Source organism: Cupressus sempervirens, chromosome 11 (assembly GCF_028749045.1).
Source record: "Cupressus sempervirens isolate cs-2001-9-10 chromosome 11, ASM2874904v1, whole genome shotgun sequence".
Taxonomy (NCBI): Eukaryota; Viridiplantae; Streptophyta; class Pinopsida; order Cupressales; family Cupressaceae; genus Cupressus; species Cupressus sempervirens.
Window position 1 is genome coordinate 836,054,096 of NC_143128.1, and position 24,859 is coordinate 836,078,954.

The window sequence follows — 24,859 nt, forward strand, 5'->3', positions numbered from 1 at the left end:
GTTGTTTCTTTGTTTTTGTTATGTATTTATGGTATTAAGGGGAGCCCTCTTCATCAATTTGCCTTGGTTCCAGAGAAAACCCATAGGGTATTTGTGGGACCCTGTCTAGATTGCATCCATACCTTGAGCATTCAAAGAAGAATCTTGTTACATAGTCTAACTGTAAGAGTCCCAAGCTTTGCTTCCATCAACAAATTGATGAAATATTTTCAGTGATGATATTTATGTAAAAAGGAAAAATGACTCAGATCTTGAATCAACATTTGCTCAAGTTCATGTTTATGTGTTTGATGTTTTCTTTATGTTCACTTGAATCATATAAATTTAATCTGGATTCTGGCAGAAAATTATGTTAAAAAACAATCTGTTGAGGGAAAAAACGAAAGTGATAGGAAGAAATAAATAAAAAATATTAGTATCCACAATCATCCAAGGTAGGTCAATGGGAATTGAAAATACGGCCAATCAAAACAATTAGAAATTTGCCTCAAATACCTAGGGTTAAAAATAGAAAAGATATAGTCTAAAAAGAGCACTAGGAATTGAAAATCAAACTAACTATGTAAAGATAAAAGAGGAAGTGACCCAAAAGACTGATCAAATGCAAGTGTATGTAGACTTGAGAGGGGATATTCATTGGGGAAAGCCCTCAAAGAAACAAGAAGCTCATGAGTACAAATGCTGGGATTCAGCATCATCACATTCATGTAGCAATTCTTTGAAGTAAAAATTGCATCATTGTCGTTAACTACCATGATAGTGTCCCATCCAATATCAAGCGGAGGAAACACTCGGTGTGCAATTATAAGGTCAACCCTATGTAACTATAATTACAGGGCAGTCTATTTCCTTTTTTTGTCTTTGTATGATTGTCTGCAAATAGCTTGTTAATAGATTAATTCCACCATTTTGTTACTTATTCCACAAGTGTTTGTGTATTAGATTCTTGTATGGTGATTGCTATTTTACTTCTCCCCAATCACTTAATGACCTATTAGAGAATAATTGAATTTGCATGACTTTGAAGAGAAGATGTTATCATGATAAATTGTATGGACATCAAGGCATTTTTACTTCCTATTCCTATCTCATGTTGAAAATGTAAATTCTTTTATTATACATATTGTTATCAGATACATTCTCGTACATTTGTGGTTACCTGTTTTTAATATGGATTCAAATGTAATGCTTCTTAGATACCTCATGCATTTTATAAATACATATTGTTATTTGGATATGACTCGATTAATGTCAGAAGATGTATTGAATAATACCAGAGACAACTGAGTCATATCCCATTAAAATTGGGAAAGAACAAGAGAAAACTAATAAAAAGCATTTAGACAAAACAAGTGTTAGTCTGGACTTATCAATAATGCCAAAAGGGGAAAGCCATCTTTCTTCTGTGCATACCTCTTATATTGGTAATTTGGTACACACATTGGAGGGATTTGGATGTGAAGCTTTTGTTTTGAATTTTCTACATTTTAAGGGTTTTTGTTGGGATATATGCTTGTATGTACAAATATTGTATACTTCCTATTGCAGCCATATCATATGTAAGTTTTCCTAAAAGATTTTATTCCTATATCCAGCCTCCTACGGTTCTACCTATCCAGTCACCAAGAGGATCAATAGTGGTACAATGTGTCTCACAGAATTAGAAACAGGTACATGGAAAATATGGACAGAGGGTTATTGGAAGTGAAAATGGCCAGGTTTGATCAATTGTAGAAACTTAAAGGGTACATACTATAGAAAACAAAAGAAAAAAGATAGGAAAAATCAAGATATGGGATTTAAAACTTCAGCGGTAAAAACAAACAGAATGTCAAACTTGAAGGCCATTCCCCTGCAATAAATGGCAAAAAGTGGTATTAGAAACTTTCTTATTTCACTGGAAATGAAACTTTTCTAGTTCAGCCTGTAAATTTGAAGCATTTTTAGCTATTATTATTAATATCCATCCAAGATAAAGTTTCTTTAAGCTTCCAAGATAAGGAAGTCAGTACCTAGCCTTATGGAAACCATTTCTGATATTCATGGGTTTTAACATGCAACGATGGCTGGTGTAACATGCATACCAAAATTGGAAGCTGAAGGGTAAACTTGAAGCTAGCATTCCAAGATCAATCAAGTCAAAGGTCAAGGGAAATAACCAAAAAAATAAAACTTAGAATTCACCTGTTGATGCTTCGGAAGAGTCGATAATAATTCAAAAACCTACAAAGAAATTGTTAACTGTTAGATGAGAAAAGTGTTGTGGGGTGAAAATGGTATTTGCTGAAATAGGCAGTGCACTGGCTGAAGTTTCAGATTCAAAGCTACCACTTGATCCATCCATCTGCGTGAATCAATATTCTGGAAATACAACTCACTAAGATAATGCAATTTAGCCAAGATGATGCAAAAAGGATATCAAAGCTATTAGATTTCCACAATCCATGTAATCTGTGATAGTTTTTCTGGATTCAATTATGTGAGCAATTTTAATCATCAACATTTTGGATCACACTCCGTGACCCATCATCAGGATGCAGGAGAACAAAAGGAGAAGAAATATGATAGATTGCAGACCTAGAACTCAATAAAAAAGAGAGAAGAGGGAAGAGACATCACAGAAATCGAGAAAGACAAGACCCCAAAGAACAGAAGAAAATAAATTGCACAATCTTAAATTAATGGGTTGTATTTTTTTGGGTTTTTTCCCTTTTACCCCCCTTTACTTTCCCTTCACCTGAGTTATAGATACCAACCTTGTGAGCAAGAGTTGTTGTTATAGAGGAAAGCCATAGAGTTTAGGATTAGTGCAGGGATAGTATTACTAGAAAAATTAAATGTCAAATCTTTCAGGGAGTTTGCAGAAATACCATTGGATGGAAGGCTTTTTCAAATACTCTCTAAAAGAGTATGTGAGAGAGAAGGTAGAGAAGTGAGATGAGAAGTTATGTTACTATGAAGAGGGGAAATATTTATTATTGTAATGGAGAGAGAGGAAGAGTTTCAACATTGCAATGAAGAGCAATGTAACTTATCACTATAGGTGGCCCAACATGTTGCAGCTATGGAAGCAATCCACATTAGAGATGAAGTAGAACATAGATGGAGATCTTGGAGGTGTCATATTTGATGGTGGAGTCCTCATAAAAATGATGACATTTTGAAGAATGTATGTCCATGACATGATACTGTGAGCATGGCAGAAGTTGATATGGGGAAAAAAAACGCGGAAAGACTACAAGCTGCAAAGAAGAATAAGAAAGCATGCCTATATGGCATAATGCAGAGGAGATATGCATGGGAGTTTTTTATCCCCTTAACTTGATTTTTTTTTAAAGCAAAATAAAAAGATGGACAAATGAAGAGGAGAGAAATAATGGATTTGGTGGAGGAGGATCATTAGAGGTGGATCTAAGCCCACAAGATGTTTTGAAAATAGAAGAGAGCAATTTTTACCTCTTTTTCTACTTTAAGCACGTTTAATTCAAAATAGAAATCAAAAAATTGATTTATAGTCCGACAAGAGGCTGGAAAGATGGGAAGAAATCATGTGGAAAAATGCTGAAGCACCTGATATGGAAGAAGGGCAAGCCGTGGGAGGAAGGTTCATGCAATGTTTAAAATTTCTAAAAGATGGGGAGGATTAAGTGGAGTGCCTTTGGTGCAAATCCTTCCACTCCAGTTGGTTTCCGTTGTGCTTAGGTATTTCTGGAATCTGCTTTTCTATTTTTCTATTTTTATTTTGTTTTTAGTGGGAATGTTGGCTGGAATGAAGAATGTATCTTTGGGGACTGGGCTGGGTAGCCATTGAAGAGGATTTTGTGATCTATTCAAGCTCAGAATAAAAGGCGTATTTTTCTGCTATAATCTTAAGTTTATTGAGTTTGTTTCTGCAATCAAAGTGATGTAATATATTAGAGAGTAGAGAAGAATAAGATTTTTTATCAGTTCCTATGTTGTGTTTTTTGTAATCTTGTTTCTGTTCAATATCTGCTAGAACAAAGGATTTAAACTTAAAGTATTCAACTTTTAGCAACAAAGGCTGTGTGCATTACATTTTAAAGTGCATTCAGAGATTTAATGACTTGTAACACCATATAAGATGAAGTCACAAAATGGACTTGGGAAGACATGGGAGAGACCTTTGTTTGATAATGATGGTATGTGTAAAAGGTTTAAAAATACCAAACTGGAGAGCGACCAAGTTTGGTGTGTGGACTGTTTGACCTTGAGAGTTACATACTAGCTAATCTTATAAGGTGGATTCATTATATGAGGTGTTGGGATTTGAAAAGATCAATTTCTTGAATCCAAGTTGAGTCCCTTGGTTTGGCCCCATGGCTTTGGAAGCCCCTTATTATTTTGTAGTTTGCATCTGTCCATATATTGGATGTTTGAAATAAAATTTGTACACTTGTGGATTTGCAGCGGTTATGTTACCAGAATTTCTCCACATCTGTTGAGGATCTCTATTGAACAACAGATTGTATGAGAGTGCATTGAAATCTGGTGGTTGGGATTAATACATCAACTGTGGTCCTTTGATGTTACATTTTTCTCATTAAGGTTTTACTGTTTGTCCTAGGGTATATCTTGTATTCTGTTTTGCTCATTTCGGTTATTGTAAAAATTGCATATTTTACTGAGTTTTCTTACAAGAAGATTAGCCTCTAAATTCCAACCAAACTCATTTGAGATTGGAAGGCTTCTCCAAAATTTAACCTGGTAAGCTTAGTTGTTAGAACCTTAAGGAGTTCTGATATGGAAAGTTTATAGTTATATTGTTAGATAATCATGCTCCTATTTTGAATGTAGAATGTTTTATAAATAATGGTCCTAAGAAATTGCACAAGTTGTTTAGGATGTGAGATAGATTTGTCTGATCTGACATCCTGAATATTAATGGTAACTGTAGATGGAAATCTACAGTCCTGATTGCAGTTTATGTCCACCAATCAAAATTTGATTTTGGTATCTATATATTGCTTGGGAGAGACATGAATCTGACCTTTTTTGGTAGTTCTAACTATTAAGCTGCTCACTACAGGCATGCATATCATCATAAAGAGGAGACTCAACATTTTGTGCTTCACCCTCTTTTGATTGTTTTGTGGTGTTCTTCTGTTGATGAAATGGGCAAGATTTATCTTATTAGTGCCTGATTTTGGCAATATAATGAATCAAATGCATAAAATACAGAGACAAGTCATGCTGGTTCTATAGTTTTGTTTCCATATATGATTTGTTTTTCCTTGTGTTTTTGTTTTAGCATTTATAAGTTATCTTTATGGTAAATTAGTTGGTAAGGCATACAGTAGGTGTCGTTTAGCTTTGCATACTGAGCATAATTGATAGGTGTATGACAGTTCCTCTAGATATGGATTTGGCTGCTTTCTCTATACTCTTCCTCCTTTATGACATTGCCTGATATTGTAAAGATGTGATCATGTTTGGCTTTGATGTGGCTCAGTCATCTCTTATGGAGAGGGTGATTCTTGATGTTGATTGTTAATGATTCTTCTCTCAAAAATGTTCGATCTAAAAATATTATAAGTTACAGTATCAATGTAGATTCCTTCTCTAACCTATAAATAACCACCTTCTTTTAGTTCCATGCAGAGAAGCTGTCCTGCCTTTGGCTATTATTATTTCTTTTGTCTTCCCCCAAATTCTGTGCCTTGCCTCACCTTTCCATTTCTTACTTTCCATCTCCCTCTCTCTTGCTTCTGTCCTTCCCTTTTTTTCTCCACCTTCCCATCCTCACCTCTATCTCTATATATTTTAAATTTTTCATTTTTTGTTAATTATTTGCACCATTTCTTCATGTGAATTTAGAATCACTAGAAAGAAGCTTTATTTTTTCACCTTTTTCATTTCAAATTTCTAAAGTAGCCTTACAGTGCTTCATGTGAAACTTGTCCTAATTAAGATCATAATGCTTAAGTGTCTGGAAGAATCAGTTAGTATAGCCATCAAGAAAGACTCTCTTGAATTGGTACTCTCAAGCAGGATAGGAGATTTATTTATTACCTGCTGTTTTTGTAACCCAAATTGTGTATAAATAAGAACAACGCAGTCTTTTAGAAGGCATCTCAAGTTTTAGCATGCTTCTACAGCTAATTGTTTGAGCAATTTTTAAAGCAAGGAAAGCTTGTGAGAATATTTTACAATTACTAAGGGAGAGGATAGAGTAGTTGAACACCCTAACCTCATACCTTTCAAAACCCTACGTGACAATTTCAAATCAATTCCAAATTTTCAAAGTAGTTTATAGAGCGAGTCCTGCACTTATAACCAAGGTAGGTCACATCATTAAATTTGATGCCATATCAGCATGTTTTTTCTTGGTGTTCAAATAGGCCCTCCCAAAAAGTCAGACTAGCAGTTGTGGGCTAAGTCATGTTCGATTGGTGCACTGATGTGGCATTACATTATTCGTCACTTTATAGATCTAATGACTACAGTTCATTCAATATTGAGTGCTAGAATCAACACTAACAACTTTAAAGTCGCAACTTCTACTGTTATATTATTAAAAATATTGAGACATTAAATCAACAAATGTTATCAAAAATATTAGAACATGCTCAACTTCTAGGTCCTCTCCCCTAATTCAGTCCTGCCGTATTTTTTGAGGTTCATTGGGAGCAATAGGCCTCTAGTTCTTGCTGATTTCCCAAGTTACCAGAGTTTTCCACACTGGGTTTTCCCTTGATTCTGTTGTTTGTATTATAATGGGGGGAGAATGATTTAACAATATAGTATTTCACTTTTAACCAAGAAGGGCTTCTGACATTTTCGTACTTTACAGGTACATATTTCTTTGTTGGAACAGAATCAAATGAGAGTAACATGGTTAACAAATGATACTGGTGCGACATCAATAGTTGAGTATGGAACATTGCCTGGAGTGTATAATTATTCAGCGAAGGGAGGAAATACTTCTTATTCTTACTTGGGCTATAAATCTGGCCTGATTCATGATGTAACAATTGGGCCATTGGATGCAAATACAAGTTATTACTATCGTTGTGGAACTTCTGGTCCAGAGTACAAATTGAAAACACCACCATTGCAGTTTCCTATAACTTTTTCAATTGTGGGTAAGACAAATATTTCTAGTTTTCCTTTTTTTGTGTCTTCTTGAGCTAGCTTCTTTTTTTATCTCCTTTCTGAAAATTTACCAAATGTGCCTGCAATTCCTTCTACATTAATTAAAGCTCAACTTTGGCTCAACAATGTGTTGTGTACATATTCCAAGCTGTTGTGGTGCTATTAAACAGGCAACGTAATGTTTTTTGCCTTGGATTTCCAACAGGTGACTTAGGACAGACCAAGTGGACAAATTCAACTTTACAGCACATTCAACAGACAAACTATGATGTCTTCCTTTTGCCAGGTGGTCTTTCATATGCAGATACCCAGCAGCCATTATGGGATTCCTTTGGAAAGCTGGTAGAGCCTTTGGCAAGTACAAGGCCATGGATGGTCACAGAAGGAGAGCATGAAACTGAAACTGTACCCATTGTTGTAACAGAGCCATTTATTGCTTATAATGCACGATGGAAAATGCCTTTTGAGCAGAGTGGATCAAGTTCAAATCTCTATTATTCCTTTGACGTAACAGGAGTACACATAATAATGCTCAGCTCGTATGCCCGCAATGGAAAGTATTCAGACCAATATGAGTGGCTTCAGGTTCCATTTTTGCATAAATTTTGTCAATATACAGGCTTGTTAGTTACGTATTCCGGATAATATCATGTGGAATGTCACACGTTCTTGATGAAAGTACATTTGGAATTCGCAGGCTGACCTTTCAAGAGTAAATAGAAGCATAACACCATGGCTTCTTGTGCTCTTCCATGTCCCTTGGTATAACAGCAATGCTGCCGGTCAGGGTGAAGGTGATGAAATGAAGAAAGCCATGGAGCCACTACTTTATGCTGCAAACATTGATGTTGTCTTTGCCAGCCATGTTCATGCCTATGAACGCTTTGTATGTCTTCTATAAGGCTTTGGTTGGCTAGTTTTTGCACAAATAGCATAGACAACTGTTATTTCCTTATTGATCAAATGAGTTGTATTTGTTTCAGACTCGAGTTTACATGGATGCAATCAATCCATGCGGAACCTTGCATATAACCATAGGGGATGGAGGAAGTCCAGAAGGCCTTTCCTCACAGTATGTGAATTATTTGTGTGATTTCAAGTGCTTTCTGTTTGTTTTTCTGAATAATAAGTGTCATACTCGTTTAATTTTCCACAGGTTCCTGGACCCACAACCTCAATGGTCACTGTTTCGAGAAGCAAGCTTTGGACATGGCGAACTTACGATTTACAATGCAACTCATGCACATTGGAGTTGGCATCGTAATGATGACAACGACTCAGTTATAGCAGATGAAGTCTGGATAAACAATCTAAGCTTTTCAAGCAATTGCACCATGTGAAGTTTAAGCAGAAATCAAATATCAATCGTATTACAGAGCAGGCAATAGGGTGTATAGTACAAACAATCAACTGATCCTCTTTCCAATTGCAATGAGAAATTACTAATTAATGTAAAGAAAACTGTACGTGTCAGTTGATTTGATTTCTGCACAAATTGATTTATGGGGTAATTGTTCATGACATTATTTATTTTGAAAAGGCCCTCTGCATTTGTTGCATGCTCTTTAAACTCGTCCTATGCTTCATTAATAGACGATTTCAAACACCATCATAGTAGAGTTCAATGTTAAAAAAAAATCAATGACCTTTTCATTTAGTAAAATGAAATTCTTTACCACATCTGTTCTCTTTTGCAAGCAATATGAGATACAGAGATGGGATCATGCATTACAAATTAAATATGAAGATGGTAATGTGACATTGCATTCACTTATGGTGGAGATTTTATATGTAGCAAATAGAACTTGCACACTGCAGTGGTATTTTTAGTGCAGGATAACAGAATTTTGTTGGCATATTTTTTTGCAAGACAGCACAGTGCAAGTTATCCAGAAGGCAACAATTTGAAGTTGGAACTTAAAACTAAGCTAAACTGACCTTAAACTATAAATTATAGACACAATATAAATATGCACACTATACCAGATTCAATAAGGTCTTGATGAAGTTATTTAATCACATTTTGATCGATAAATTGTGATGTGCCAATAGAGGTGTACAGCTAGTGTTGCCTGTGCAGCTCCTTGGTACCATCCGTATGGTATAGCTTCCCTCCATGTATGGCCCAGGTATCTGTACAGTCATTTAACTCTTCACCCGTCCAGAAAGCTCCCCTCTACCATACAGCTTGCACTCAATGTCCTGTACGGTGAGATATACCCGTCTGAAAACCATTGGGTGTATTGAGGATGATGGTTGTACGGATTCTGTATGTGTATGGTCTCCAACTCTCCCTGTACGATATTTAGCCCTCCACTTCCGTACAGTATTCACAATATTCTGACTGAAATTTTCATTTGGACTCAACAAGTGTTGACTGGCTACATGTGAAGCTAAGTCTGGTGTCTGGGGTTTATTATACTGCCTATGTTTGGCAAACAACAGAGTCCTCCCATGCACATCAACATGATTTACAAATTGGGAATCTTCCTGGAAGATGTAATTAGCTTTAAGCCATATACTGGCTAAGAATGCTGTGTGTGATTGTACTGTGATGAATACAGAGAGCATCCCCTGCTCAATGTGGAGATAGCCATTTTGGTGAAACGTGTTAAAACGTATTTCTCCTTGCTTTCTATTTTCTGTGTTATTCAATTTCTCGTTTTGCTGCATTTCTTTTATTTGTTCTTTGCTGTTTTTAAAATTCAACAGTTGGTATCAGAGCTGGGAGTTGAAGCTTGGCGTAGAATTCGGTTTTGGAAAAAGGTGAAGAAAGCCATGGAAGAAGCAGACAAATGGAAGATTGAGAAATTTGAAGTCAGAACTTTGGGCTATGGAAAATCCAGATAGAGTCATTGTTAATCAAGGAAGATCTGTCACCCTCTTTGCTTGGGAAAACCTAAGGAAGGGCAATGTCGGATGAGGATTGGGAGAAGGTGCACATAAAAGCTTGGGCAACTATCTTCTCATTATTGTCCATCAATGTTCTCTTCAATGTCTCAGCTGAGAAGACCACGAAGGAGTTGTGGGACAAACTATCTTCCCTGTATGAGATTGCATCAGCTTCCAATAAGGTATTCATCATGAAGAAATTGTATTATCTGAAAATGTGAGGATGAGTTCTGTCAAATCATTTAAATGAATCAATACGTTAGTCACCCAATTGATATCTGTGTTGTATTAAAACAGCTGATGAGGTCAAAGCTATTTTATTATTCTGTTCTTTACCGAGTAGCTGGGAAAGGTGTGATGATGGCAGTGAGCACTTTGGTTGCTGCTAAAAGCAATTTAAAATTTGATGATGTTGCAGACATTCTTCTCAGGAAAGACATGAGAAGGAAAAATCAAGAGCCCTCATCCAGTGATGCCTTGACTGCAGTAAGTACTGATAATAGAGGAAGGGGTTAAGATAGAGACAGAAATAAAAATAGTGGAAGATCAAATTCTAGGGAATGTTGGTTTTGTGGCAAGCCAAGCCACACAGAAAATAACTGTTGGAACTACAAAAAGGCTCAGGAAACAATGATCAATTATGAAGCCAACACAGCATGCCAAGAAATTGTTGGTGTTCTTAATTTCACCCAAGATGAAATTCCAACTAATGGTTGGATGCTTGATTTGGATTCATTGTTTCATGTCACTCGATGCAAGGAGTATGTCCAAACTCTACAAATTTGTGACTTTGGTAAGGTTTTTTTTTGGTAATGATGAATCTTGTGATGCGGATGTAAAGGGGAATCTGTCATTGGAAGTGAAAAAAAGATATACTTATTTGTTACGTGATGTTAGATATGGTCCCTAGCTAAGAAAATTGTAATCTGTAATGTCCCCTCTTTAGTTCGACATGGCATTGATCATGGATTTGCCTATTCCAGACTCTCGTAGGCAAATGGTGTGGAGAGAGAGTCAATTCTGCGGATCAGATGGTCATATCTTGCTCTTGAAGAAGTGTTAAGAGGTTATATTTTATTATTATGTGTTATTGGGGCCTACATGTTATAATTTTAAGTTGAGTTGCACTTTTTATTTTATAAAATTACTTTATTATAAAAAGTGCATTATAATGAGATTTTATAAAGGATGTTTCTAGAAGTTCTAGCAACTTCTTAGAAAAGTGAATAAATAGAGAGCTGGGCCTCTCATTTGGACATGCTTGGATTTGAGATTTCTTCTACTTCTTCCATTGTGGAGCAAATTTGTAGTCTCTTGGGTCTGCAAATTATTATTTGATCTTTGGGAACGAATCATTCCCTTGGATTGGCGACTTTGAGGGTGTAAAATATCACTTGAATTGTTGCATTTGAGGAGTTGGTAATGCAGCCATCTCATTTGGACTTCATTGAGATTCATTGAGATTTTGATGAAGAAATCTTAACCTACTACTGGGGATATCTCTGAGCATTTTTATTTTACTTTATGACTTGTCTTCAAGTGGGAGATCGTTACTAGCTACGTGTGAAGCCAAGTTTGGCATTAGGGGTTATTAGACTGCCCATGTTTGGAATATTTAGCTGCTGCCTAAGTTTGGCAAGCAACATGACTCCTATTTATGTCAATGCATGACTTACAAATTGGGAATCTTCCTGAAGATGTCATTAGCTTTAAGCTATATACTGGTTAAGAACGTTGTATGCAATTGTATTGTGATGAATATAGAGAGCATCACCTGCTCAATGTGAACCACATTAAAATCTGTTTCTGCTTGCTTTCTATTTCATGAATTCTTCAATTTCTCTTTTTATTGCATTTCCTATGTGCTCTAATGTTTTTGAAATTCAATGTCACATGAAGTAAGATATACGAATTTGGCAACTATATTTTAGATGGTAGCATTAACTCAATCTTCAATACAAACAACTCATAGTTGCACGGAATATAGTATTTGCCAATGGCAAAGATTAAATAAGATCGGTATTTGCAAAGTATATTTGTATTCACAAACTTGAACAGTGAAGCACATATGATTATTTAAAGTGATATCTCGAACAGCATACTATGGTGGTTGCTAACCGCAAAAACTACAATTAAAGACTACAACAGGAATTGCAAATAAACACAAATGTAAATTCCATGATGATTACCTACAATGCCAAACATGTTCCTGTAAAGGCCTCTAAGAAGTTTCTTGAAGGGCTACAAGCAGATTGACATCATTTTATTTATTATTTTATCATTTTGACCCCTTTATTTAATAATTAAATAAGTCCTCATGATATGATTTGAATTTTAGGATAACTTCTACATAAATCTACAAATACAAGTGAATTAGCCTAAAATGTATTTTACAATATAAATGAATCATACAGGTCCATAAGACATGTACCCAAATCACTTATTTATACTACACAAATGTCTAATCTTTAAAATTTAAAAATAATTAGAATTTTGTTCTAAGAGCAAGCTTTATTGAACATTGCATATTACATTTAAAAAAAGAGCAACTCATAAGTGAAATGTTTTAATGATGTAACTTTTCAAAACCAACTAATCCTAACAAGTAATAGAATGGAAACTAAGTGAAAAGACTTTTAAAAAAGGTTCTCATTTTTTCCAAAAGAGATTGGAAAAATGTAGTGCCTACCTTGTTTTGCTTTTGGTTATATTGTCAAACATTTTTAGGTCAATTTTCATGTTATGTTATTTAATGTAGCAGTACTTGGTTACTCAGATGGGTTGATACTATCTTCATGATTTGCTTATATATTTGATAAAATACTTAGTACTCGGGATATTTTTGGTATTATTATGATTCATGGTTATATATGTGATGTTTAGATGCTTTTATATAATGATTAAAGACTATGATGATGTGTTATATTGAATATGGATACTTACCCCATACTAGCATGTGTATGGTGCAGGTTTATATATATATATACACTCAACTTTTATGCAGGTTGTAGATATTTGGCATCAATTCTTGTGAATTGCCAGGATGAGTGTGCCCTATTGTAATATCTCAATGGTAAAAGAGGGGAGATAGTTTTCAATTCCAAATTGCAACCCTGAGCCAATATGTCATGTGGTAAAGGACAAGTATTTGATTCTCTACCTTTCTAAATTCGTCAAGGTGACGTGAATTTGATGGCTTAAGCCTTGAGTTTGATTTTATATTTTGTCTGGTTGTCGAGGTTCTTTTGAGTATGTGGTTTACCTTGTGAGTTAAAGTGTAATTTTTGGACTTCCTTGTAACGTGATCTTGGAGTGCAACTAAATTTCAGCTTAACATATCACTCGAAGACCAATGGTCAAACAAAGAGTGAATCAGGTTCTGGAGGATATGTTGAGGATGTATGTCATGGACCAACAGATTCTTTGGGAGGATTACCTTTACCTAGTTGAATTTGCATATAATAATGGGTATCATAGTTGGATTGGGATGACACCTTCTCAGACATTATATAGTCATCCTTGTTGTACACCTTTTAGTTGGGATAGTCTAGAAGATCGCATCATGTTGGGTCTTGAGATGCTTCGAGATATAAAGCAACAGGTAAGTGCATCCGTGAGCACGTGTCTACAACACACGATAGATAGAAGAAGTACGCATATGCTCATAGGATAGACAAGCACTTTGTAGTGGGAGGCAAGATCCCCTTGAGAGTGTTCATGGAAGAGTTCGATCTGTTATGGAAAGGGTTTGAAGCTAGCACCTCAGTTTGTGGGTCTATTTGAGATTCTTGAGAGGATAGATCCAGTTGCCTACCATCTTGTATTATTGTCCAGCTTTGCTCGTATTCATGATGGTTGCTGTGTTTCTAGACTTAGACAATATATTCTTATTGTGGAACATGTTCTTGATTGGAATGCATTACAGAAAGATGACAGACAACTAACTTTGGAGCCCATATGCATTTTGCAACGACGAGAGTTAACCCTCAAGGGTTGGGCCATAGAGCAGGTACAAGTCAAATGGGACCCTACTAATGTGACATCAACTACTTGGGAGGATGCAACTAGATTACGAGATTTATATCCCTATTTGTTTGTAGGCTTCTAGGAGTAAGCCTAATTTTAAGGGGGAGGATGTAGTGCCTACACTATTTTGCTTTCAATTATATTACCAAATACTTTTAGGTCAGTTTTCATATTATGTTATTTGATGTAGCAGTACTTGGTTACCCAGATGGGTTGATACTATATTCATGATTTGCTTATATATTTGATGAGATACTTCGTACTAGGGATATTTTTGGTGTTATTATGATTCATGATCATTCATGCGATGATGTTTAGATGCTTTTATATAATGATTACAATTAAGACTATGATAACATGTTATATTATGGATACTTACTCTATACTTGCATGTGTATAGTACACATGTTTGTTTTATCTTTTTGTTTGTCATGACTAATTTGGTTGAGGGAGGGAGTCGTAGTCACTTGCTAGTCGGGATCTACACCATTTACCACTCCCTGTCATTGCTTGTTTAGTATACACACACACACATGCTTAGCTTTTATGTAGGTTGTGAGTGCCAAGCATCAACTTCCCTAAATTGCTAGGACGAGCATGCCCTATCGCAATATCTCAATGGTAAAAGAGGGGAGATAGTTTTTGAGTCCAAATCCAAACCTAGAGCCAATTTGTCCTATGGAAAAGGACACATATCTAATTCTCTACCTTTCTGAATTTGTCAAGATGACGTGAATTCAACGGCTTAAGCCTTGGGTTTGATTTTATATTTTGTTTGGTTGTTGTGGTTCTTTTGAGTATGTGTTTTACCTTGTAACATTAAGTGTAATTAGTCAGCCAAAGGAATTAAATAAATAAATAATTTAAATGGAAAAAGATTTAGGAAGAAATATTACCATACTTATTTAATTAATTAAGAATTAATTAAATAAAAGTGTTAAATTAAAAGATAGTTAAAAAAGTCAAACTTTGGAATTAGAAATAATTAAATATGTCAAAAAACTAATGTTGGCAAATAATAATATTATCATCTAAAAGTAGCTTGTTGAATTAAGAGAAGTGGAAATTAAAATAAAATAAAATTTAAAAAGGCACTAAGTGTGCATGAAATATCTAATTAAAATAAAATAAAAAGGAATTAATTAAGTGAGAGGCCAGTTGTTCAAAAAAAAAAGAAGTGAGAGGCAAATTGGAAAACATAAGCCCTAACTAGGGTTAGAGACCTTTAATTGGGAATTAGAGCTCATTTCTCCACACACAGAGGTTTAGAGGAGCAACTTGAGAATTTGCATGCATAAATTTTCTCTGTGGGCTTTCGGAGACAAGAATTTATGGGCACAAGGATTCACCGGTCTTCATTAGCATCAAATTGATGTAGGAATTTGAAAAAACTCATTGAAAAGTCATCAAGAATCTTTTTTCTTCATCATGCCTGCAAGAAATGGAAAATTACCATGGCTGATATGTGATAATTTGAATTGCTTTCACTTTTTTAAATTTGATAAAAGATTCAATTTTCCTTGAAGAAATTAAAGTCGTGGGATTTCAGGCCCACACATTGTTGAAGTTCTTTTGGGACCAAGCCATTCATTCTAATCATGATAGGGGTAAGGATTGAATTGCTATTCTTGTTGGGCCTAAGTAGGTTGATAATATTAGTGACAAAGATGTTTTCTCGAAGGGATTTATGAATCATCTTCACCAAGGATGGTTGTAATCTTGGCATTTGCAATATTTATGTTGCTAATGATTATAGGGATAGGATTAAGTTGTGGCATTCAGATATCACATCCATGCCTACTACACATTGGATTTTTTATAGTGATTTTTATATGATTGAATATGGTGAAGACAAATCTAGAGGTTTAAAGTTTAAATGGAAAGGCAATTAACTCTTCTTATGGAACAAATCTAAAAGGAAGTTTAATCTTCTTTACCCTATTGAGAATAGGAAAAATGAGTTTTTGATACTTGGTTCACCTGGTGTAATAATTAGGAGGGTCCTCAGAGGTTGTACTATAGGCTTGATATATTTTATGATGATGATAACTTTTTTCCTTCACTACTCAAGGTTGGCATTCCCTTATAGAGGTGTCTCCTACCACTACATCTGATCATTCTCCTATTTTTGCCTACATTGGATTTGAGAAGGAGGTGCCTCCCTTAGAGATTGCCATGAGAGATCCTTTGATATTATTGTGGTTCTTCATCACAATGTTGATACTATAAATGATATAAGAATGGTCTCCTATCTATCCAAGATGTGTAATGACCATCCTAAACTGAGGGGGCAATGGGATGATCTTGCAAATTCTGTGAAAGGTATTTTCAAATTACTGGTGATAAAAAACTACATGGATTTGAACTTGGAGGAATATGTTTCTTAGCTTAAGCTTAACTCATTGAAAATGACATTCAACTAGTTAAAATGGATGATCTTCAGCTTCAAAGTGAATAAATTAGGGTAAAAAAATCTTGGAAGGGTTCAAAATTATAACATACAAAGTCAAAAAATTAGAGCCAAAATAAATTAGTTGCATGAGGGTGACAAAGGATCCAAATACTTTTCAATATAATTAGTGATAAGAATAAAAAATAACTTATAGAATTTCAAACGCTATCAAAAATATGTTTTTCAATTATTACCTGTCAGCTATTTTCTTCTAAGCATGGTTCCAAGAATAAAGAGGCCCTTGCTAAGTGCCTGAAATTGATTTTCCAAGAAGTCATCTAAGGATGATGTTGTTATGCTTGATAAACATATTTCACTAGAGGAAATCAATTGTGTCATTAACTCTCTTGCCAATGATAAATCCCTAGGTTTAGATGGCCTACCTATTGAATTATATAAACAAAATATTGAGTGGATTAGAATGGATCTTTTGGCTCTTTACGGGATGTCTTTGATTAGGGCTCTTTATGGGTTAATATAAGCATCGGTGTTATTAGACTTTTGCCAAAATATAGAGATAAATATTTGGTAAAATATTGGAAACCCATCACACTATTGAATGTATATCTTATAAGATTATTACTAAAGTCTTCGCCAGAAGGATAAATGATATGCTTAAAAACTTTATATCTGTCACCCAAAATGGTCTCATTAAAGGTAGATATATACTAGAGAGTGTCATAACTAATTGGGAAGCCATGCATTGGGCCAAAGCTGATGGTCAAAATGTTGTAATGACCCTCCTTGATTTTTAAAAAATCCTATAACAAAATTGAATGGCCTTTCATTATTAGCATTTTGCAAGCCTTCGATTTTTTCTGAGTTCTTCTGTAAGTGGATTCAATTTGTTTTTAAAGATTCATCGACTGTGATTGATATTAATGGTAATAGGACTAAGCCTATATACTTGAAGAGGTCCATTTGACACAAATGTCCTATTTCTCCTACTTTATTCATAATTTGTGTTGATGTTATCTTTTATATTCTTAGATCCATTGAAATCAGTCCTCCTTTTAAAGGTTTATGTCATCCTAATGGATATGATCTTATTAATACCCAGTTTGTTGATGGTACCTCTCTGTTCTTAGAATTTTCCAAACCCAACTTTAGAAATGCATTGGATAGAATTTAGCTCTTTTGCCTTGCTCCTAGTGCTAGAATTGCTCCCCATAAATCCTTGGTGCTTGGGTGTTCTAATAATGCTCCTAGTTGGCTACTCTCTCATGGGTGGCAATGGGATGACCCTAAAGCTACTTTGAGATATCTTGGCATCCCATTTTCTATAAATCCTTCTACCAAGGATAGGTGGTTATGGTTATTTGAAAAGATTGAAAAGAAACATCTAAAATGGAAAATCCATAAGTTGTCTCTTACTCATAGATCTCAAGTGATTCAAAAATTTCTTGCTTTACATCATATTTATTCCTCCTTGGCTTTTCTTTTCTCAAACTATCAAATGAATAAAAATAAAAAAATATTTGAGGGATTTTCTATTGTCAGGTGGTGTTGGTAATAAATAAAACACATTGTGTCATCTAGAACTAGGGTTGTAGACCTAAAAATTTAGGAGGGTTGGGGTTAAGAGACATCTAAGCCCATGGTATTGCTCTTGCAAAAAAATTGACACTTAAAGAAACTATTGGTAATGAACCTTGGAAGATTCTTATTAGAAACAACATTGAAAAGTCTACTATTACTAAGGGGAAACATTGGAAGAGTGTTCCTTTTTGTGACTTTTTTTGGGTAATTTAAGATTAAACTTTTTGGATCTAGCGTCTTTACCACTTCATGAAAGGAATGATCTCATATTAGGTAGTTTCTTCCTATCAAAGGGGATATATGGTCCTCTCCCTCTTATATTATTGTTGATAGATCTTTCTGGTGGGGATTAGCTTTGAGTAAAAAACCCTTGCATTGGAAATAATTTTGGCATTTCAGTAATCAAGGACCTATTTGTTGACAATTGACTAGGTTTTTGGGAGGAGATTAGTGCTAAGTTTGGTATTCCAAATACTCATAAGAATATATTTACTTTGTTTTCAAAGGCCATTGGTGATTTTTCCATGAACAAAAATTATGTTTTAGATTCTTTTTTGAACCAAATGAATTGGATGGATGACTTATGATTTAGCAATATCTCCATTAAGAAATTATATATTATTCCAAAGTTAGACTCATCTATCTTTCATTAGGTAAATCATGGTTGGGGAATAAAATTTCCTTTTCTGACTGATCTTTTTTTCTTTGATTTTTTTGCCATTCTTTCACATAATTTAAAAAACTGTGTTTTAGATGACTTATTTTGCTTAAAAATTTGTTGTTTTGTTTGTACTTAAGCTATTGGGTCAAGAATCTATTAAATGTGGTGATCTAGGATCATCTTGGGTTGCAATATTATCATACTTGATAGGTATGTGCTTAGTTATACTTGATAGGTATGTACTTAGTTATCATTGTGAACCTGTTCAGTAACTTCTTGGTTGTTGGCTCGGTGGATGTATTCCTCTCTTCGTTCACCAAGTGGTTCTAGTTCCTTGTTCACCAAGTGGTTTATGTTCTGTGTTCAACAAGTGCCTCAGTGACTCTATGTCTATTGTTCGATGATGTCTTGATCTTCTTTGATTGATTTGTCTATTTGGTTCTTATTCGAGAGTCAACTTGTGTATTTAATTCTTGGTCATGATTTAATGTATTGGATCAATCATTAAGATGTGTGTAGACCATTATTTGGTTGACCTTCTTCAATTCAATGATCTAGAAACTTATGTAAGACCTTTTGGAAAGTATAAATAGAGGATCTTGGTCTACGTTTAGGAGAGAAACAAGTAGAGGAAATCAAAGGAAGAGATCATAGATCTCGCATACTGGAGGACATTCTTGTGTATTTGAATCTTTGTAATGGTCATAACTCCAAAGGCCTCACATTCACGCATGTATGATGAAAATTGATGAATAAATGAAAGATTTCTAGTTGTCTCTCCTTTTGGTGTTGTTCTTTGTGAATTGCTTTTGTTGTGTAACTCAGTGAGGGTTGGTTGATTGTAAGGTGAGCCTTTGCACATACCTTTCATCCATCCCCTTGCATCATGTGATATGAGAACAAGGTTTCATCTTAGTGGAGATTCGATCATGGAGAACCTTAAGTGAATTTGGTTATAGGGTAGCAGAGAGTTACGATCTTTTAGGAACCTATTGTCAAAATGGTTTACAGTAGAGGAAATGACGATAATGCCATTATGGACATGCTAAGACAATTTGCAACCAGACTTGATGTTGTTGACATATCCCAAAGGAGAGGAGTACACCTTGATGATTTTAGTGATGATGAAGGATCACAAAACCCTAACCCTAAACCTGAGGTGGAATTTGATGAGGAAAGATTGTTAAGAGATTTATCTAGACAAAATTTGAAGTGCATTGTTTAGGTTACTAGCTATGATGAAATGTTGGACACCAACACTTTGAAGATAATAATCACCAAGTTGAAAGGCCATGCTTCACGTTGGTTGGAACATTTGAAATTGAAAGACAAAGGAAAGGGAAAGAGAATATCATAACATGGATGAAGATGGTGAAAAAATTGAAGAAGTTCATCCTTGCTAATTACCAAGTCAATTTGTTGAGGAAGATACATAATTTGAGGCAAACAAATATGAGTGTGAAATACTATACTGAGGAATTTTATAGATTAGACATTACATCTAGAGATGTTGATGATGAGGTAGAGAAGGGGGATAGATATTGTTAGGATTAACAAGACAAAAAAACCAATTACATGAGAATATAACCAATATCAGAAAATAATAAATCACACAGAAGAGAACACAAGACACAAAGATTTAACATGGTTCACCCAATCCTTGAGCTACCTCCACCAAACAACCAATATAATATTCTTATTATCCAGTGATTATAAGATGATTAGAATATGTATTCCCTTACATCTCAATACCACCACAAGAAGCTACAATCTCATCATAAATTATGAGATCCATAACCCTAATCCATTTTAGACAATTTTTTGCCGCTTAATTGACAAGTTAACCTTAAAAAACACTTGACGAGTCAACCTTGGGAAATGGTTGATTAGTCATTCTGAAAATCCTTGAGAAGTCAACCATGTTAGAATCTGAAAAGATTAACAACCCAAAAAATTAGTGCAAAGAGTAAATATCTAAACTATGAATGCAAATGATACAAAATCAAAATAGCAACACAGAGTTAGTCTCCAAGAGAGTAATGCAAATGCTAGAAGAAAAATAGCATTACGAGGATGCAAAAACAAGAGATGCGAATACAAGCCAGGTAGCATGCTTATATAGGCTAGGAAGAAGGAGGAGGTGGCAACACCAACCAATGAGGAGCAACCATCTATTGGACTAAAGATAGCAAAGTATCTTCCCAAGATAGCTAATGGATGCTCACATGTAGGAAGGTGACACCTCACAACCATTCACCTAACAAGACATGCTTTATTAACCTAAGCGAGATTATTAAAAAGTGTAGGAAAAACCTAGCAAAATAGGAAAAATAAAAAACTACACTAACACCCCCCCATAAGCGAAGCTTAGGTGGATGTAGAAATGGGTCCCGACAAGTCAAGCCTGATGAGGTACCCATGTACATAAGATTTCCCAAAAGAGAGAGAAAAGAGACCCACACACACAAAAAAAGTCAGGACTCCGAGCAAGAGGAAGAGGCCCCCCCAAAAGATGAAGCATCCCGCACCCCCAACAAAGCTCGCAAATCAAGGAACTAGCTCTCAGTGACGGGTTTGGTGAAGATATCAACAACTTTCTCGGAAGTCGAACAATAGTGAAGGTCAATGACATGACCATGGATAAGCTCCCGGATGTAGTGCATGTGGACCTCTATGTGTTTGGTCCGCTGATGATGAACTGGATTCCATGAGATCTGAATGGCACTCTGGTTGTCACAAAATATGACTAATGGCCGTCTGATCTGGATACCAAACTCAACGAGAAGATGTTGAATCCAAATGGCCTCAGTGGCGGCATTTTTAGCCCCCCGACACTCAGCCTCAATAGAAGACAGAGCAATAACAGACTGCTTTTTGCTCGACCAACAAACAGGACTTGACCCAAGTGAGAAGCTATACCCTGAAGTAGACTTGCGATCCTCAGAATCACCTGCCTAATCTGAATCTGTGTAGCCCACCAAATCAAGCTCAATAACTGTTGCGTAATGAATCCCACAACTATGAGAACCCTGAATGTAGTAAAGGATCCGCTTGGCTGCTTTCCAGTGTAACTCATGGGGCTCCTACATGAATCGAGAGACCATGCCTACAGCATAGGAGATGTCAAGTCTCGTATGAGTCAGATAAATGAGACTCCCAACAAGTTGGCGGTACAAAATGCCATCAACAAGTGGAGAAGAACATTGAGCCTCAAGTTTGACTAAAGAAAGGAAGGGAGTCGGAGCAGGCTTACAGTCAGCCATATCAAACCTCGAGAGTAGATCTAGAGCATACTTGGATTGTGTGATGGTGATCCCAGAAGCAGATTGAAGGATCTCAATCTCGAAAAAGTAATGCAGCAAGCCCAAGTCAGTCATCAAAAAATTGTCCTGAAGGGCCACTTTGACAGCCTTAATGGTGGGTGAAGAACTTCCTGTGATCAGCAAGTCATCAACATACAAAACCAAAAATAGAAGTGAATCACCCTGTTGCAAAATGTAGACATTAGGATCAGAATGGCACCGAGTGAACCCAACTGATAGAAGGAAGGAGTCCATCTTGGCATACCAGGCCCGAGGAGCTTGTTTGAGGCCATAGAGATACTTTCAAAGATGACACACAAGTGAACAATCCTGAAGGAAGCCCTGTGGCTGCTCCATGTAGATCTCCTCATGAAGGTCACCATGAAGAAAAACACTCTTCACATCCATCTGATGTACTTCCCAACGATTAGCTACAGCAATGGCAAGAACAATTCGAATGGAATTCATTCGGGCAACTGGTGCAAAAGTCTCAGAGTAGTCAATCCCAGGAACCTGGGAGAATCCTTTGGCGACCAAGCGAGCCCTGTGTTTGTCAACTGACCCATCTGCTACAAATTTTGTTCGATAGATCCACTTACATCGAACAAGTTTTCTTCCTTTAGGAAGAGGGACAAGATCCCAAGTGTGGTTCCTCATCAAGGAACTATACTCTTCCTGCATAGTTGTATCCCACTCAGAAATACCATAAGTCTCATGAAAGGACTGTGGATATGAGGCAGTCGCAATGAAGACATGTGGAGCATCCTGGAATTGTGAACGAGTTCGCCTAGTGTCTGATGGATCCCCAACCCAATCACCTGCAGACTGCAAGGTTTGTCTAGCCCAAAGTGGGCAAGAAGATGGAGAATCTGGAGGGGAATCATTAACCTCTGAATAATGACTAGGAGAGGAAGGAGGTGAGTTCTTTGAATCACTTTTTGCATCAGAAGTAGAGGTAGAAGACTATTCAGGTGAATCTGACTCATCAGAAGATCTGTCATGTATTCCAAGTGACTCTAATGTCAAGGTAGAAGGAGTTGGAGAAATGATATAAAGTGAGCTTGAAGATCCCTCCTCAAATTGAACACTCCTCTCAATGAATAACTCATGTGTAGTAGGGTGGAGCAACCGATAACCCTTCACAGCATCAGGATAACCTACAAATATGCAAGGTCTGCTTTGCGGATCCAAGGCCTTACGTTTCTTTGTAGGAATGTGGGCCCATGCAAGGGAGCCAAAAACTTGAAAGTGCTTAACTGATGGTTTTTGACCGCTCCAAGCTTCAAAAGGAGTAACTCCCTTCAAGGCTCGGTGAGGAACACGGTTCTGGATATAACAAGCATAGTTAATGGCTTCTGCCCAATACTGTGGTGCAAGAGATCTAGAGTGAATCATACAGTTTTCCATTTCCTTCAAGGATCTATTCTTCCATTCTGCAACACCATTTTGCTGAGGATTGTATGGAACTGAACGCTGTAAATCAATCCCCTCTGAAGTGCAAAATCTTTCAAACCGATGGTTGACATACTCACCGCCATTGTCTATGCGCAAAACATTGATGGCTTTCCCAGATTGCTTTTCTACAAAATTTTTGAAGTCTTGAAAATGATCAAATACTTTTGACTTCTGTTTGAGAAAGTACACCCATGTATATCGAGAAAGGTCATCAATGAATGTGAGGACATATCGGGCCCTGCTGAAAGAAGGATGTTGAAATGGACCAGCCAAATCACTATGAACTAACTCTAGTATCTGTGAAGCTCTCCATGCCTTACTTTTGTCAAAATTTTCCTTAGGATGCTTACCAAGAATGCAACCTTGGCAAACAGCTCCTGAGAATTGAACCGAAGGAAACCCTGTGACCATGCTCTGTTGGTTGAGCTGATGCAAATAGAAAAAGTTAAGATGGCCAAACCACTCATGCTATAATTTAATCACATCATTAGAGTGAGTGAGCAAACCAGATGAAGGAGGATCAGGAACAAAGTGAGAAAATAGATAAAGTCATGACTGATGATCTGCTCTCCCAACTGCAACTACATAATCACTATGCAACTCACATATCTCCACTGAATCAGGAGTGAACTCAACCCGCTTGCCTAAACCTGTGTGAGTGATTTGGTATATTGATAGGAGATTAGTTGATAATGAGGGTACACAAAGAACCTCATGGAATGTGCCATCACCCACATCAACAGACCCTCTCCCACACACCTCAATAGGAGTGTCATCACCCATCAAAATAGAAGGCATAGTACATGGCTCCAAGGATGCAAGTTCTTCCTTAGATGAAGCCATGTGGTGCGAAGCACCCGAATCAAGAGCTTTGCCCTTTCCTTTCCCCTTGTTGTTTTCTTTTGCCTTGTTAGACTCTTCATTAGAACTTTGTTTGATAGACTTAGGAACACTAATATTATTCTTCTCAAGAATGTATGTCAAGTGATCAATTTGTTTCTTCAAACATTTATGTTCATCATGACCGGGTCTTTTACAATAGACACATTTAACCTTTTCTTTCTTAGGCTTATCACCCTTGGAGGATGAGGTATCAATAGTTGCTTTTGAAGCAATTGGTATCTGATCCTTCTTTTCCTCACTATTATTTTGTTTCTCATCCTTACTATTGTTGTTACTACTTTTTCCTTTTTGTTCTTTTGTGCCTTGGTTGGTTGTTAAGGCATGTGACTTAGAGGACTTAAGAGTGCCCATCTGGATTAGCTTGTCCTGTTCTCGAGTGAGATTGACAACAAAATCATCTAGAGATGGCATGGTGAATTGAGTACCAAGTGCACCCTTAGTAGCATAGAAGGTAGAGACAAACACAAAATATTCTAAACTTAGGTTAGAGAGAATACTGAGAATCAGTTGTTCATC

At 36.1% G+C, this 24,859-nt stretch overlaps 1 protein-coding gene across 6 annotated transcripts in view; it reads left to right on the top strand.

Annotated features, from left to right (window-relative positions):
- Positions 1 to 8,652, top strand: part of LOC149532158 (purple acid phosphatase 18-like) — a 101,362-nt gene extending 92,710 nt beyond the window's left edge. For all 6 annotated transcript variants that reach the window (XM_089809890.1, XM_089809885.1, XM_089809888.1 and 3 more), the window contains 5 exons: positions 6,812 to 7,103; positions 7,319 to 7,698; positions 7,811 to 7,999; positions 8,097 to 8,185; positions 8,270 to 8,652. In XM_089809890.1, the coding sequence (XP_089666016.1) occupies positions 6,842 to 7,103; positions 7,319 to 7,698; positions 7,811 to 7,999; positions 8,097 to 8,185; positions 8,270 to 8,453 (1,104 nt within the window). In that variant the 5' untranslated portion in view covers positions 6,812 to 6,841 and the 3' untranslated portion in view covers positions 8,454 to 8,652. The remainder of the gene's footprint in view (positions 1 to 6,811; positions 7,104 to 7,318; positions 7,699 to 7,810; positions 8,000 to 8,096; positions 8,186 to 8,269) is intronic.
- Positions 8,653 to 24,859: the final 16,207 nt, after the last annotated feature.